This window comes from Mustela nigripes, chromosome 13, assembly GCF_022355385.1.
Source record: "Mustela nigripes isolate SB6536 chromosome 13, MUSNIG.SB6536, whole genome shotgun sequence".
In the NCBI taxonomy this organism is placed as follows: Eukaryota; Metazoa; Chordata; class Mammalia; order Carnivora; family Mustelidae; genus Mustela; species Mustela nigripes.
Genome location: NC_081569.1, coordinates 62,121,203 through 62,137,330, shown reverse-complemented (window position 1 = coordinate 62,137,330; position 16,128 = coordinate 62,121,203). Strand labels below are relative to the sequence as shown.

The following is a 16,128-nucleotide window of genomic DNA, read 5'->3' as shown; positions in this document are numbered from 1 at the left end:
AAAAAAAAAAAAAAAAAAAAAAAAAAAAAAAAAAAAAAAAATTTGAGTCAAATAATGATGTTGAACATAGTTCAAAGGTCCTTTGAACCTAAGATGACTTAAATTTCTTTGGATTTATATTTTGAGATGCCTCAGTCAGTACAGTGGTCCAAGTCTCCAAAAAAAAAGAAAAAGAAAATAAACAAAAAAGTACCTTTACAAATCTTTCAAGAATACCTAAACAGTTTTTATGTTAAGGCTCTGTTTTTACTTAATAAACCTTATAAAAGCCAAAAAAGGAGTCAGATGGTTAAAACAAGTTCTCTCTTCACCCCCACCCAGAGACAACCACTTTCAGTTCCTTCAGCTTTTTCTTGTGTTATCTCCATAACTCTGTATATCATGATTATATTTTTATGCACTCTCTATTTTTAATTTTTTAAAAGATTTTATTTGTCAGAGAGATTGAGAGAGAGCATGAGCATAAGCAGGGGGAGCTGCAGGCAGAGGGAGAAGCAGGCTCCTCGCTGAGCAGAAAGCCCAAAGATGTAGGACTTGATCCTGGTATGACTAGGTCCCTGGGATCACGACCTGAGCCAGAGGCAGATGCTTAACTCACTGAGCCATGCAGACATCCCTCATGGATTCTTTAAAAAAATTTTTAGGGATGCCTGGGTGGCTTAGTTGGTTAAATGTCTGACTTGATTTTGACTCCCCAGTCATGATCTCAGAGTTATGAGATTGAACCTGGTGTTGGGCTTCACACCCAGCTGGAGATCTTCCCTCTCCCTCTGCTCCTCCCTGGCCCCCCCCAAAAATTTTTTTTAGCTATTTCCCCATCTTCTCAGTAAAGTTACATCATAATTTTGTTTAAATCATTATTGAATTTACATATTACGAATGTTGTTATAAACACTATTCAAAGTGGAATATGTGGAATATTATTTTTCATGTTTGCATAATTTCTTATTTTCTCTGGAATTGATAATATAGTTTTTAAATTTCTTTAGTTTTCTATAAATTTCTCACTTCATCAACCTTAGGCTCTCCATCAATTGTCAAAATCTCCTTTCAAGATGTTTGAGGGTCTCAAACTTCATCTCTTTGGAGAAACCTCTTTTGGAGACTCCTGATTTCTGATCTTTTCTTTTCTTTTTTTTTTTAAGATTTTATTTATTTATTTGACAGAGATAGACACAGCTAGAAAGGGAACACAAGCAGGGGAAGTGGGAGAGGCAGATGCAGGCTTCCTGCTGAGCAGGGAGACTGATGCAGGGCTCGATCCTGGGACCCTGGTATCATGACCTGAGCTAAAGGCAGATGCTTAATGACTGAGCCACCCAGGTGCCCCATTTAATCTTTTAAAGATTTTATTTGTTTAAGAGAGAGAGGGAGAGGGAGAAGCAGACTTCCTGCTGGGCAGGGAGCCTGATATGGGGCTGGTTCCCAGGACCCTGAGATCATGACCTGAGTTAGAGGCAGATACTTAACTGACTGAGGCACTCAGCACCCCCACCCATCCTGATTTCTAGTCTTTCCTGTTTTCTTCTATGCCTGGTGTGTTAATTCACCTCCTTTTCACCACAGTCCTTGGAGGTTGTCTTTATGTGTCTTTGCGTTGAATTCTTTTTGGGTTCCATGTCTTACTTGGTTCACTCTCTCATTTTGGTAGAGGACATTGTTTAATAGCATACTTTCTATTCTCATTTTTTTTTAAAGATTTTATTTATTTATTAGAGAGCACATAAGCAGACTCCCCTCTGAATGGGGAGCCTGATGTGAGGCTTGATCCCAGGACCCTGATCATGAACTGAGCTGAAGTCAGATGCTTAACCGACTGAGCCCCCGAGGTGCCCCTCTACTCCCACTGTTGATTCATAGTTTGAAGAAGTATAGAATCCTAGGTTGGAAATAACTCCTTTTAATTTTTGAAGGCATTGTTCCACTGTCTTCAAACTTGCAGTGTTGTTGAGTAGTGTGCAGCCAGTTGGATTTTGATTTTTAATATGTAAGCTGTTTTTCTCCTTAATGAAATCTTGTAGGACTTACTCTTTTTGTCTCTAGTGTTCTGAAATTTCCAATTCCACAGCACAGGTTTATTTTCATTGTACTGGGTGGTTGTTAAACCCTCTTATTCTAGAAATTTGGGTCCCTTCAGTTCAGGGAGATTAGTTTAATTTCTTCCCCTTCATCATTTCTTTCTTTCTTTCTTTTTTTTTTTTTAAATTTTATTTATTTATTTGACAGAAAGAGATCACAAGTAGGCAGAGAGGCGGTGGTGGGGTGGTGGGTGGTGGTGGGAGGAAGCAGGCTCCCCACTGAGCAGAGAGTTGGATATGAGACTGGATCCCAGGATGCTGAGATCATGACCTGAGCTGAAGACAGAGGCTTAACCCACTGAGCCACCCAGGTACCCACCTTTGTTGCTCTTTTTAAGATTTTTTTTTTTTTTAAGATTTTATTTATTTATTTTTCAGAGGGAGAGCGAGAGCGAGCACAGGCAGACAGAGTGAAAGGCAGAGTCAGAGGGAGAAGCAAGCTCCCCGTGGAGCAAGGAGCCCAATGTGGGACTCCATCCCAGGACGCTGGGATCATGACCTGAGCCGAAGGCAGCTGCTTAACCAACTGAGCCACCCAGGCATCCCTAAGATTTTTTCTTTTACTAGAATACCTGTTTTTGGGATTTTGAAACTCCTAGAATAGTCCTGTAATTTTCTTTTTTTTTTTTAACTTTATAATTTTTAATTTTTTATAAACATATATTTTTATCCCCAGGGGTACAGGTCTGTGAATCACCAGGTTTACACACTTCACAGCACTCACCAAAGCACATACCCTCTCCAATGTCCATAATCCCCCCCCCTTCTCCCAGACCCCCTCCCCCCAGCAACCCTCAGTTTGTTTTGTGAGATTAAGAGTCACTTATGGTTTGTCTCCCTCCCAATCCCATCTTGTTTCATTTATTCTTCTCCTACCCACTTAAGCCCCCAAGTCCTGTAATTTTCTTACTTTGTTTTGTACTTTACATTTCTGTCTTTGCAAAAAAAAATTTTTTTTTTTAAAATTTCTTTTTTTTTTTTTTTTAAGATTTTATTTATTATTTATTTGACAGAGAGAGATCACAAGTAGGCAGAGAGGCAGGCAGAGAGAGAGGAGGAAGCAGACTCCCTGCTGAGCAGAGAGCCCGACGCGGGACTCGATCCCAGGACCCTGAGATCATGACCTGAGCCGAAGGCAGCGGCTTAACCCACTGAGCCACCCAGGCGCCCAAAATTTTTTTTTTTTTTTAAGATTTCATTTATTTGAGGGCGCCTGGGTGGCTCAGCGGATTAAAGCCTCTGTCTTCGGCTCAGGTCATGATCCCAGGGTCCTGGGATCAAGATCGGGCTCTCTTGCTCCACAGGAAGCCTGCTTTCTCCTCTCTCTCTGCCTGCTTCTCTGCCTACTTGTGATCTCTGTCTGTCAAATAAATAAATAAAATATAAAAAAAAAAAGATTTTATTTATTTGACAGAGAGTGGAGGAGGGGCAAGGCGAGAGGGAGAAGCAGACTTCCTGCTGAGCCCTGTGCAGGGCTCAATCCCAGGACCCAGAGATTAACACCTGAGCTGAAGTCAGACGCTTAACCAACTGAGCCACCCAGTTGCCCCTCACCATTTTTTAAGGTGTATAATCCAGTGACTTTTAGTATATTCACAGAATTGTGCAATTAGTCTCCACAATCTAATTTTAGAACATTTTCGTCTCTCCCCCTCCCTCTAAAAGACCCCATGCCCATTAGCAGTCCCTCTATATCCCCTATCCCCAGCCCTAGCCAACTGTTAATCTACTCCATGTCGCTGTAGATTTGTCTTTTCTGGATTATTTCTTAAGTAGAATTATGCAATATGTAGTCTTTTGTTTTCTTTATTTTTTTTTATTTTTATTTTTTAAAGATTTTATTTATTTATTTGTAAGAGAGAGAGTGAGAGCGAGCACAGGCAGACAGTGGAAGGCAGAGTCAGAGGGAGAAGCAGGCTCCCTGCGGAGCAAGTAGCCCGATGTGGGACTCGATCCCAGGATGCTGGGATCATGACCTGAGCCGAAGGCAGCTGCTTAACCAACTGAGCCACCCAGGCGTCCCATCTTTCTTTATTTTTTTAAAGATTTTATTTATTTATTTGACAGATCACAAGTAGGCAGAGAGGCAGGCAGAGAGAGAGAGGAGGAAGCAGGCTCCCTGCTGAGCAGAGAGCCCAATGTGGGACTCGATCCCAGGACCCTGAGATCATGACCTGAGCCGAAGGCAGCGGCTTAACCCACTGAGCCACCCAGGCGCCCTAAGATTTTTTTTTTTTTTAATTTATTTGACAGAGATCACAAGTAGGCAGAGAGAGAGGAGGAAGCAGGCTCCTTCCTGAGCAGAGAGCCGATTTTGTTTTCTTTACATTAGCATGTTTTCATGGTTCATTCATGATGTGGCATGTATCAGAACTCCATTCCCCCCCTTTTTCTTTCTTCATTCCTTTTTATTCTGAATAGTGCTACCAGATTCTATGTATATAACACATTTTATTCATTCATCAGTTGATAGACATTTGGGTAGCTTCCCATTTTTGCTTATTGTGAATATGCTACTGTGTACATTCATGGACAAGATTTTGTGTGCACATATGTTTTTATTTCTCTTGTATATGCCTAGAAGTGCAGTTGCTGGGTATAATCTTCTTTAGACCTGAGTTATTAATTTCTTCTTCTGGGTTTTTAATTTAGAGACTGTTTTTTTCTCTGAATGTTCTTTTTGTTAAAAACAAGAACATGTTTTTTTGTTTTATGGGTATACTATCTTATCTGCCTCAGGATATTATTAATAGTTTTTTGAGAAATTTTTCTCTTTCCTGCAATAGTCGCTATTTCTTCAAATAGATTTTAGTTAGTTTTGATGTTTGACTTTAAAATTAAAGGGTTTCCTCAAGTGTCTGATAATCTTTGATTATCTGCTTTGAAAGTTTAATACCAGAACACTGATTCTAAGTTCTGAACTGGTGGTTGATACTTATTTCTGGGATTCACTGTAAAGTGGTCTGCTGGGCAATTTTGATGATCCCCTTGTATCAGTATCTTGATTTGTTTCAGCATGGTCAGTTTCCCCAAAAAACTGTCTAATCTCCTATCTCCTGTCTGTCATTCTTCTAGAAGTCTGTTGATGGAAGAGGGCTGGGGGTGTTGGAAGGCAGGTGCAGGTTCCATTCAGTATGTGAATTTTCACTTCATCTCTCTGTATCTGAGAGTTGAACAACAACAACTTCTTCTCCTTCTTCTTCTTTTAAAGTTTTTATTTTATTTTATTTTATTTTTAGTAATCTCTGCACCTAACATGGGACTTGAACTCACTACCCCAGAGATCAAAAGTCACATGTTCTTCCACTTAAGCCAGCCAGGCGCCCCTGAACTGCTTCTTAAATAGCTTTCCAACCAGTCCTGCTGTTTTTAGCTCCACCCTCACCACCACTTCCAGAGTCACCTGGTGCTGCTGCCAAGTCCTGAATCTTTTTTTGGACGTGGTGGTTCTGTGGTGTAACTTGGGTTGCTTGGCTTTCTCCACTGCTGGCTTAGAATTCAGCTTTCACTAGTCTGTGAAATAGATGATGACTCTTCCAAAATTTTGTTGCAGTTATCATTTTTTCTGTTCTTTTTCTTGAAAATACATGTTTTTTTAAAAAATTTACTGGGGCGCCTGGGTCGCTTGGTTGGTTGGGATCTGCTTTCGGCTCAAGTCAGGATCCCAGGGTTCTGGGATCCAGTACCTTGTCTGGCTCCATGCTCAGTGGAGAGTCTGCTTCTCCCTCTCCCTCTCCCTCTGCTGCTTGTGTGCTCTCACTTGCTCACTCTGCCTCTCAATTGAATAAATAAAAAAAATTTTAAATAAAGCTTACTGTTTCTGGGGCGCCTGGGTGGCTCAGTGCATTAAAGCATCTGCCTTCAGCTCAGGTCATGATCTCAGGGTCCTGGGATGGAGCCCAGCATCGGGCTCTCTGCTCGGCGGGGAGCCTGCTTCCTCCTCTCTCTCTGCCTGCCTCTCTGCCTACTTGTGATCTCCCTCTGTCAAATAAATAAATAAAATCTTTAAAAAAAAAGTTTACTGTTTCTTAGTGGGGTTTTGGAAAAGAGTTAAGGTAAATGTGCGTATTAAATCCACTATTTTGATTTTTTGTCCTTATCTATTGAACTTATTACGTTTTATTTTTAATGGCCAACCTTTGCACATCTGTTATTCTATACCTTGATTCCTGGAGTCCAAGTCAACCTAATTATGATGTTGTAAGATCTAAATGTTTATGAGTTAAATACTGATCAAAAGATAATTAGGATAAATGTAATTTTGTGTTTTTTTTCCCTTCTTAATATATTTGTTAATTGCATCGCCTCTTTGACCCTTCACAAGGGTGTAAAAATTTTCTTTATTTGAGAGAGCACAAGCAGGGGGAGCAGCAAACAAAGGGAGAGGGAGAAGCGGGCTTCTCACTGAGCAGGAAGCCTAATGTAGGAAAGGATTGGTAAAATATGGTTTGATACTTGACACTTTTTTCATATCTGATATACATGTCAATTCAGGGTTGACAGATTACAGATGACTATGACTAGCTCTTAAGTTCTACGTATGTGAGACCAGTTTTTGACTGGTTGGGTTCTATGGATTTAGGTCTGTACTGAATCTAGACTTAAAGATGGACTCATACTGAGTGTAGATCTGAGAGTTCTCCATCACTCTTTGTTCAGAGCCCTGGAGAGTTTCTGTTCGCTTAACTCAGTTATTCTGACCAGGCCTCCAGGGAGTCTCAGCACTGTGATTATTATGGGCCAAACACTCTTGAGGCTAGATCCAGGCAGTCCTTAGAAATAGAACTTGTTGATAGGCTGGTTAGCCCATGACTAAAGTTCCACTATATTAAGCAAAAATCCTGTAAAAAAAATCACACCAGTGGGGCACCTGGGTGGCTCAGTGGGTTAAGCCTTTGCCTTTGGCTCAGGTCATGGTCTCAGGGTCCTGGGATCGAGCCCCACATCGGGCTCTCAGCTCAGCTGGGAGCCTGCTTACCCCTCTCTCTGCCTGCCTCTCTGCCTACTTATAATCTCTATCAAATAAATAAATAAAATCTTTAAAAAAGAAATCACCCCAGTATTTATTCTAATAATGCTTATAAGGTATTCATAATTGGGGGGCAACTGTTTAATGGGTATATGGTTTCCTTTTGGGGGCAATGAAAAATTTTTGAACTAGAGGTGGTGGTGGTTGCACTGCCTTGTAAGTAAGTGTTCACTCTGAAGTGGTTAGTTTTCTGTTATGTAAATTTCACTTAAAAGATATGTGCAGTTTATTAACAGTGTCTTATATGTAAGCCTTTGTAAAATGACTTACTTTTTGCAGTAGGGAGAATTACGTATTTGTTGTAGAGGATGTCTAATATATGGATAAATGAAAGTTAAGATCATAATTATATTGGGACACCTGGGTGGCTCAGTCTGTTAAGTGTCTGCCTTTGGCTCAGGTCATGATCTCAGGATTCTGGGATTAAGTCCCACATCAGGCTTCCTGCTCTGTGAGGAGACTGATTCTCCCTCTCCCTTTGCTTGCTGCTCCCCCTGTTTGTGCTCTCTCTCTCAAATAGATAAATAAAATCTTAAAAAAAAAAATCAATTATTCTATCTCAGAAGTAACTACGTTTAACCTTTTTTTAATTTTTTTTTTTTTTTAAGATTTTGTTTATTTACTTGACAGAGATCACAAGTAGGCAAGAGAGGCAGGCAGGGAGAACAAGGAGGAAGCAGGCTTTCCGAGGAGCAGAGAGCCCGAGCGGCGCCCAATCCCAGGACCCTAGGATCATGAACTGAGCCGAAAGCAGAGGCTTTAACCCACTGAGCCACCCAGGAGCCCCACATTTAACCTTTTTATGTGTGTATTTATTAATTTAAGAATACATGAAATTAAACATGTATAAAAAGAGTATAGTAAAATACATATTCATGTACTTTTTTTTCCTCCACTGAAATAGAGACTTTCTATTTGGTGCATAGCCTGAATGTTTTCCTCTTTTAATGTTTATAAAAGTAACTTTCTTTTTAAAGATTTTATTTACTTGTTTCACAGAGAGAAAGACAGAGAGGGAACATAAGCAGGGGAAGTGGGAGAGGGAGAAGTAGGGTCCCTGCTCAGCGGGGAGCCCAATGCAGGGCTCCATCCCAGACCCCAGGGATCATTGAAATACTTTGTGTCAAAAGTTTTACATGAATCTCTTTCTTGGGGCACCTGGCTGGCTCAGTCAGAGGAATATGTGATTCTTTATCTCAGGGTTTTGAGTTTGAGCCCACATTGGTTGTAGAGATTAGTTAAAAAATATAATAAAATCTTTAAATGAATCTCCTAATTATACATTTAAGGTGTTTTATATTGTTTTCTATTTTAAATAAGAAATTTGGGGTGCCTGGGTGGCTCAATTGGTTGAACAACTGCCTTTAGCTCAGGTCATGATCAATGGAGTCCTGAGATAAGAGTCCCACATTGGGCTCCTTGCTCAACAGAGGGTCTGCTTCTCCCTCTGACTATCCCCCTCTCATGCTCGCTCTCTCTCATTCTCTCTCTCTCTCTCAAATAAATAAATAAATAAATAAAATATTAAAAAAAAATAAATTTGTACTGAACAGTATTATAGCTTAAGTCCCAGTTCCATCAAATCATGTCCCTGAAATGGAATTATTGAGTGAAGGAGTATATGAAGTTTCAGGACTGTTGTTTATTGTCCTAATGGCACTTAGAAACACTGAACCAGTTTTTACTCAATCATACTCGAGAGTCTCAAATTAATGACTTTTATCACCTGAGAGGGTACAGAGTAACCCCAGATGTTGAAATGTAAGTGGTTATGGAATATATGCAATGTTTGGCAACCTGTTAGATTTTCTCTTTCCGTTAAAAATCATAGGCCTTACCAGCTACATCTAGAGTTATATAGCATTTATGTCAGGCAAAATAACACTAAATGTAAGTTCTTACATAAAAACATGTCTAAGCTTTGAGTTATTTTCTTTTTTTTATATTAAGATACTTAAAATAAAATACCATTTTAAGTGGATAGTTTGATGAATTTTGGTAGTTGTGTACAAATATATAACTGCCACCATCAATGTAGAAAAGTTTCCTCACCCTCATAAGTTTCTTCGTAATCTTTGCAGTTAATTCCTCCTCCCCATCCTCCTGATCTCTTCAACTTCAGGCAACCAATCCTCTGCCTTCTGTCACTGTAGTGTTTTTTTTTTCTTTTTTGAGAATTTCACATAATTGGAATCGTAAAGTGTATATGGTCTTTTGTGTTTTAATTCTTAGCTTAGCATATTTTTGAGGTTCATTCGTATTACCTGTATTAGCATCTTACTCCTTTATGTTGTTGAATAGTATTCCGTAATATACATATCCACAATTTGTTTATTCGCCAGTTGACAGATATTTGAGTTGCTTCTAGTTTTGAACTATTAAGAGTAATACTGCTATAAACATTTGCATACACATTCTAGGATAGGCATAGGATTTTATTTCTTTTGGGTAAATACTTAAAAGTGGAATTTCTGCGTCATATGGTAATATATGTTTTACTTTGTAAGATACTGTCCTGCTCGTCTCCATTTTGCCTTCCCACCAGCAGTGTATGAGAGTTGCACTTGTTCACATCTCACCCACGGGATGTAGTCTTTTTAACCTCAGCTGGCCTTGTTGGTATATAGTGGTGTCTGTTGACCAATGATACTATAAGCTTTGGATTAACATCTGTTTTATGAATGCTATCCTGTTTTGAAACAGTACAAAGTAAAATAAGTGTATATTCCCACATTGTAAGAACTGAAGTGGGCTGTGTAAGCATTTGTTCGAATGATTACTATGAAGTTGAAGGCCCACCAAACATATGAAATGATTTTAGTAGCTTGGTGATGTACAGTTAAATTTAAGTGTCCTCCTACCCTTAGAAGGATAAGATAATACTTCATTGTTTTTGTTTATATTATGCTGATTCTAGGTTAGTGGTTCACAGGAAAAGGATTAAACAGAATGACTTGTATTGCTGAAAAGACTGGTGACTTATGAGCTTTGTATTTCTGAGATTATGGCCCTTGAGTTCTATAATTCTTGAACAATTGATTGAGAAATTTTAGATGAATTCAGAGATTAGATATAAAAGAAATATTATGAACAAATGATTTATTTCTTTTTGTTCCTCAGGACATTTTCATTCCCTCTCCAAGTTTGGAAGAACGATCAAGTGATGGGAAGAAAGGTGGAGATTTGCATAGTTCATCTTTGACTGTTGAGTGTTCTAAAACTTCAGAGACTGAACCAAAGAATGCCACTGAGGATCTTGGGCTATCTTTGACAGGGGATTCTTGTAAGTTGATGCTTTCTACAAGTGAGTATAGTCAGTCCCCAAAGATGGAGAGCTTGAGTTCTCACAGGATTGATGAAGATGGAGAAAACACACAGATTGAGGATACTGAACCCATGTCTCCAGTTCTCAATTCTAAACTTGCTCCTGCTGAAAATGATAATATCCTGATGAATCCAGCACAAGATGGCCAAGTAGAGCTGAATCAGAATGATAAAACAAGAGGGGATGACACAGAAACCAGGGACGACATTAGTATTTTAGCCTCTGGCTGCAAAGGCAGAGAAGAGACTGTAGCAGAGGATGTTTGTATTGATCTTACTTGTGATTCAGGGAGTCAGGCAGTTCCTTCTCCAGCTACTCGATCTGAGGCACTCTCTAGTGTGTTAGATCAGGAGGAAGCTATGGAAATTAAAGAACATCATCCAGAGGAGGGGTCTTCAGGGTCTGAGGTTGAAGAAATCCCTGAGACTCCTTGTGAGAGTCAAGGAGAGGAGCCCAAAGGAGAAAATACGGAGAGTGTCCCATTGCATCTTTCTCTGACTGAAACTCAGTCCCAAGCGTTCTGTCTTCCAAAAGAAATCCCAAAACAAGAATGCCAGGAAGCTATGGAAGTTGAAACCAGTGTGATTAGTATCGATAGCCCCCAAAAGATTCCAGTACCTGACCAGGAATTGGAACATAAGGATCAGGAAGCGTGGGAAGAAGCTACTTCAGAGGATTCAAGTGTTGTCATTGTAGATGTGAAGGAGCCATCTCCCAGAGTTGATGTTTCTTCTGAACCTTTAGAGGGAGTGGAGAAATGCTCAGATTCCCAGTCGTGGGAGGATGATGCTCCAGAAATAGAACCATGTGCTGAGAATAGAGCTGATGCCCAGGAAGGAAAGAGTGCAGAATATGAAGGAGATCTGAAATCAGTGACTGCAGAAAAGGAACCTGTAGAAGTACATTCTTCACAACCTCCCTTGACTTTAGAGAGAGCAGGTGATGCTCTGGGACCTGACCTAGAGATGCAGCAGGCAGAACCTCCAGAGAAAACTGATAACTCGTTAACAAAAGACTCAAAAATAGCTAATGCAAAGCAGCTGGGCTCAAGTGTAGAAGCCCCGGAACTGGAGAAGGGCTCTGCCCATGCTTCGCAAAGCTTCTGTGAAAGCTCTAGTGGTGAGTGTGCTTGGAAATTGTTGTGTGTTTCCAACCAAATTGTAACTTGGAATGGAAGGTAGGAGGGAACTGTGCTTGTATCAGGGCAGAAAATTTACTTGGAGTTATGGTTATGAATAGCCAATAATAGTTGTATGTCAGCTTTGTAACTCAGGAATAATCAACATGAATTTTCTAAGTATTTGGAAATTGTATCAGTCTTGTTTTCTACTTAGGTCCCAACCGTTTTTTATATTTTTGTATTTTGAAAGTTTCCTTGAAATACAAGGACTTTTTTTTTATTACCCTACATAGTAAAATATTTAGAACTCTGTTAATGAGTGTACTGTTTTTTTCCTCTTTATGGGCAAAAGTTATAAATTTGGTTCAACACATATATATCTTAAATATTAAACTGGAAAAGGTATTAGTTTGTGTTCTTTACCTATTTTATCTAAGATCAGAATGAGAATATAGATTACTTTCTTTTTTTTAAGATTTTATTTTATTTATTTAACAGAGAGAGCACAAGTAAGCAGAGAGGCAGGCAGAGGGAGAGGGAGAAGACAACTCCCCACTGAGCAGGGAACCCCATGCACGGCTTGATCCCAGAACTCTGTGATCATGACCTGAGCCAGAGGCAGCCGCTTAACCATAATGAGCCACCCAGGTGCCCCATAGATTACTTTCTGAAATATTTGTAGAATATTCTATATGACATTAGCTGAAAAGAATCCCAACTTTCTAAATGCCAAGAGTTCATATAATTTAAAAACAAAGTTTTTAAACTATGAGTTTAAAAAGCGATTGAGTTCATATAATTTAAAAACAAAGCGAACTCCAAAAATAAAAAAAAAATAAAAACAAGACACAAAGTTAAGAAAACAAGCCTCTAGGGATATGAAAATGCAGTATTTGGACATCATAGCTATTAGTATGGGTGATGGGAATTTCTGGTGGCTTAAACTTGTCTAGGTGTGATTATTAGTAGTACTTTTTTTGGTAGCTCTCAGAATTGCCCCTGTTCGTTAAGAGTTAGGTTTTGTAATCAGGATTCCAAGACACCCCCACCCCACCGCTTTTCAGAACAAGAAAATGTAGCTGAAGAAGATGTTGGGGGTTATGGGTTCAGTCTTTTCTTTCTAAAGTCAGGACTAATTAATAATTAAGATGGAACTAGAACCTACGTCTTCTGATTCTGAAGTCTCTTGCTTTATACTCCTGTCAACTGTGTAATATCGTTTCTCTGAATCTGACGAATAATGGAAACCATCTGAATGATCTAATATTGTTGAATATTTTTGTAATTGTGTTACATCTAAATACTGTTTTTGACCTAGGCTAAGAAAATATTAGAACCTATAGATTGTTTTAATATGGTTACTTAAGAAGATTTTTATTTTTTTATTTTATTTATTTATTTATTTATTTATTTTTTAAGATTTTATTTATTTATTTGACAGAGAGAAATCACAAGTAGATGGAGAGGCAGGCAGAGAGAGAGAGAGAGGGAAGCAGGCTCTCTGCTGAGCAGGGAGCCCGATGTGGGACTCGATCCCAGGACTCTGAGATCATGACCTGAGCCGAAGGCAGCGGCTTAGCCCACTGAGCCACCCAGGCGCCCAAGAAGATTTTTAAATTATCTTAGCAGTTGTATGCAGAAGAAGCTTCTAACATTGGGATAGTAGTTCTGTCACATTAACTGTATTCTCCATGAATTCTTGCTTACACTATTACTTGGCAGGGACAGTTTTTATCATGGACATTCCCATAGTAAAATTTATTTTTGCTAATATTTATCTAGATTGTTGAAGATACTAGTAAGTTATTTTCTGCTTACTTCAAGATTTTTTTTTTTTTTTTTTAAGATTTTATTTATTTGACAGACAGAGACACAGGGAGAGAGGGGAACACAAGCAAGGCAAGTGGGAGAGGGAGAACCAGGCTTCCCGCCAAGCAGGGAGCCTGACCTAGGGCTCTATCACAGGACCCTGGGATCATGACCCAAGCTGAAGGCAGATGCCTAACAACTGAGCCACCCAGACACACCAAGATTTTAGTTTTTGAGCAAACAACTAACAATAGTAAAGCCAGTAGTTGGACTTTTAGAGAATTAGTCTAAAGTAAGTCATTCAGAAGAGCATTGCTAGAAAAGAGAAAAAATTATTCTATACTTAAAGTAGTTATTTAGTTGCTAAAAGTTAAAGAGAGACTAAATTAAATGAGAGTAACCTAAAAAGTTAATGGTTCTTTAGTCTGGAAAGACAGAATGAAAGGTATGAATTGGTTGAGTCCCAGGTTTGCTTAATTAGATTTCTGTATACTAAAGTTAGAAGGGTACTTTTGGTTTTTGTTAATAGCTTTATTGATTAAAAAAAAAAAGATACCTGCGCTTAATTGTTAAAGTTCAAACGGGAAGGAGAAGAGGGGGATTTGGGAGAGAACGTGACCGAGCGTGAGCTAGCGGGCTTGCGTTTTCGAGCTCGAGCCGGAGGGAGGGGCAGAGGCCTAGGGAGGAACAGATTGCCTGCTGAGCAGGGAGCGGGATTCTGGGTGTGATCCCAAGACCCTGAGATCACAATCTGAGGTGAAGGCAGGCGCTTAACTGACTGAGCCACTCAGGTGCCCCTTAAGGAGACCTTGAAATTTGAAAAGGCAAATTTAGAAATATGGTACTTAGAAACCTGCCTCTTTCAATATAAAATAAACTTTTGATAGGTTGATTATGTGAAAAATTGTGACAAGTTAGCAAGTCTGTAATTAAATCCACAAGTGGTAGTCTGTGATAGGTTAATAATGATCAAGGAAGCTAGTGTGTTTGTGCTTTAGCTCTAACTTTTATTGGCTTACTTTATGGAATTAACATTCTAATTAGCGGTTAATGTCACATAGAGACTGGTAGGGTATACTGTTTATGCATGATGTCACCCAGTATAGAAGTTCTTGTATTTTTAATTAGATGGTTTTTAATCAGTTGTAAGAAGTGACCAGTTCTTTTGAGCACAAAAGAAAATTAAATGGGTTATAGATTGTAACAAAGTTAGAAGTTGGGGAGACCTTCCTGACATTAAGAGCTTTAAATAATTACTTTGAACTAATGAATTCTCTAAAGTCCTTAGTAATAAGGACAAACACCCTGTTCAGCTGGTTTGATGATTGATATTCAGTTTCCTTTTGTTCATTGCTGTCTTTCTTCATAGGTTGGTATGCTGGCATAGAATAGGATAGCCCATGATAATCTGGGATAGCAAGAAGGGACTTGATAATTTAAACAGTAGGCATGCTAAATGTCAGAGAAAGAATTAAATATGTGGAAAATTCCAGTATTAAAGGCTGAAATATTATTTTGCAGGGTGGTGATAACTTGACTGGATTAGTGGTGTCTTTCAGTTGAGTTGAACAAAAGCAGAGAAATGGGAAAGCATTTGGAGGACATTGAATAGAGGCTTTCTGAATATGAATAATTAAAGACTAAAAATAAAGGCTGCATCTGATTAACTGATTGCTGACTAAAGACTTAGGAAATTTTGGCATTTTGACAAGGGGCTAACATGTTCAAAGTAACATTTTATAGGAGTGTTGCTTTGGTTGTTTTTTTCCTGAAAGAATTCTGGGTTGGGGAAAGGGGAAGACTTCAGACAGAGCATGGGTTGATTGGCTGTTTTAATAATCCAGGAATGAGTCATTGAAGGCCCAGATAAATAGTGTCAGTGTTGCCTGTAAAATTAGACTCTTTTCTCCTATTAAGCTGTAGGAATGCAATGGGATCAGTGGTGCTAAAATAGTTTTTCATAATTGTTATCTTGTGCTGTGCAAAGGAAACCCTCTTACAGGGAAATAGTGTTCAGTAATTAGTGTTTGCATGTTACATTTGCATATTATAGTATGACATAGAATGATGGACTTAAACATTTCATGTAGATTTTTTAAAAAGTCTGCATGGTCAGTCATAATAGGAGGGATGATTCCTGTCAATAAAACAGTGCAGTGCAGGTGATTGTTCTGATTGTTCCAGGAACCAAAATTCTGTAAAATACATCTTTGGAATATTTGATATTTGTGAGATTTTTTTTACTTTTTAGTTTCTGTATCTTCTAAGTTTTTCTTTATTAACCTAAAGGACTTGCTTTTTTAGGGAATTGCCAGAGAATGAATCCTTACCTACCTGCCCCATTTCTCTTTTTTCTGTTACTGTAGTGGAATTCTTTGCCATTTAAGATGTGATTCTGAGGGGTGCCTGGGTAGCTTATTTGATTAAGTGTTGTCTTTTGATTTTGGCTCAGGTCATGATTCCTGGCTCTGCTGCCCGGCAGGGAGTCTGCTTGAAGACTCTTTCTCTCCCTCTCTACCTATCCTCTTGCTCATGCTCGCTCGCTCTCCCTGAAATAAATGAATCTTAAAAAAAAAAAAAAAAAAAAAAAAGACGTGATTCTGTGATTCTTCCCTCATACTCTACAGTTCCTTTAGTTGAGCATATATTACGTCTCACCCTTTATTTCTGAAGTGTTTTTCATTTTCTTTTCATCCCTTCAGGTTACTAATTCATTTTCTTTCATATGTAGATGTAAGAGATGTTTTTGTTGTTTTGTGACTTTGGA

General features: G+C 38.8%; 1 protein-coding gene across 3 annotated transcripts in view; it reads left to right on the top strand.

Annotated features, from left to right (window-relative positions):
• TP53BP1 (tumor protein p53 binding protein 1) overlaps nucleotides 1–16,128 on the top strand; it is a 77,642-nt gene that overhangs the window by 24,056 nt on the left and 37,458 nt on the right. For all 3 annotated transcript variants that reach the window (XM_059372655.1, XM_059372654.1, XM_059372657.1), the window contains exon 12: nucleotides 10,228–11,551. In XM_059372655.1, coding sequence (XP_059228638.1) covers nucleotides 10,228–11,551 — 1,324 coding nt within the window. The remainder of the gene's footprint in view (nucleotides 1–10,227; nucleotides 11,552–16,128) is intronic.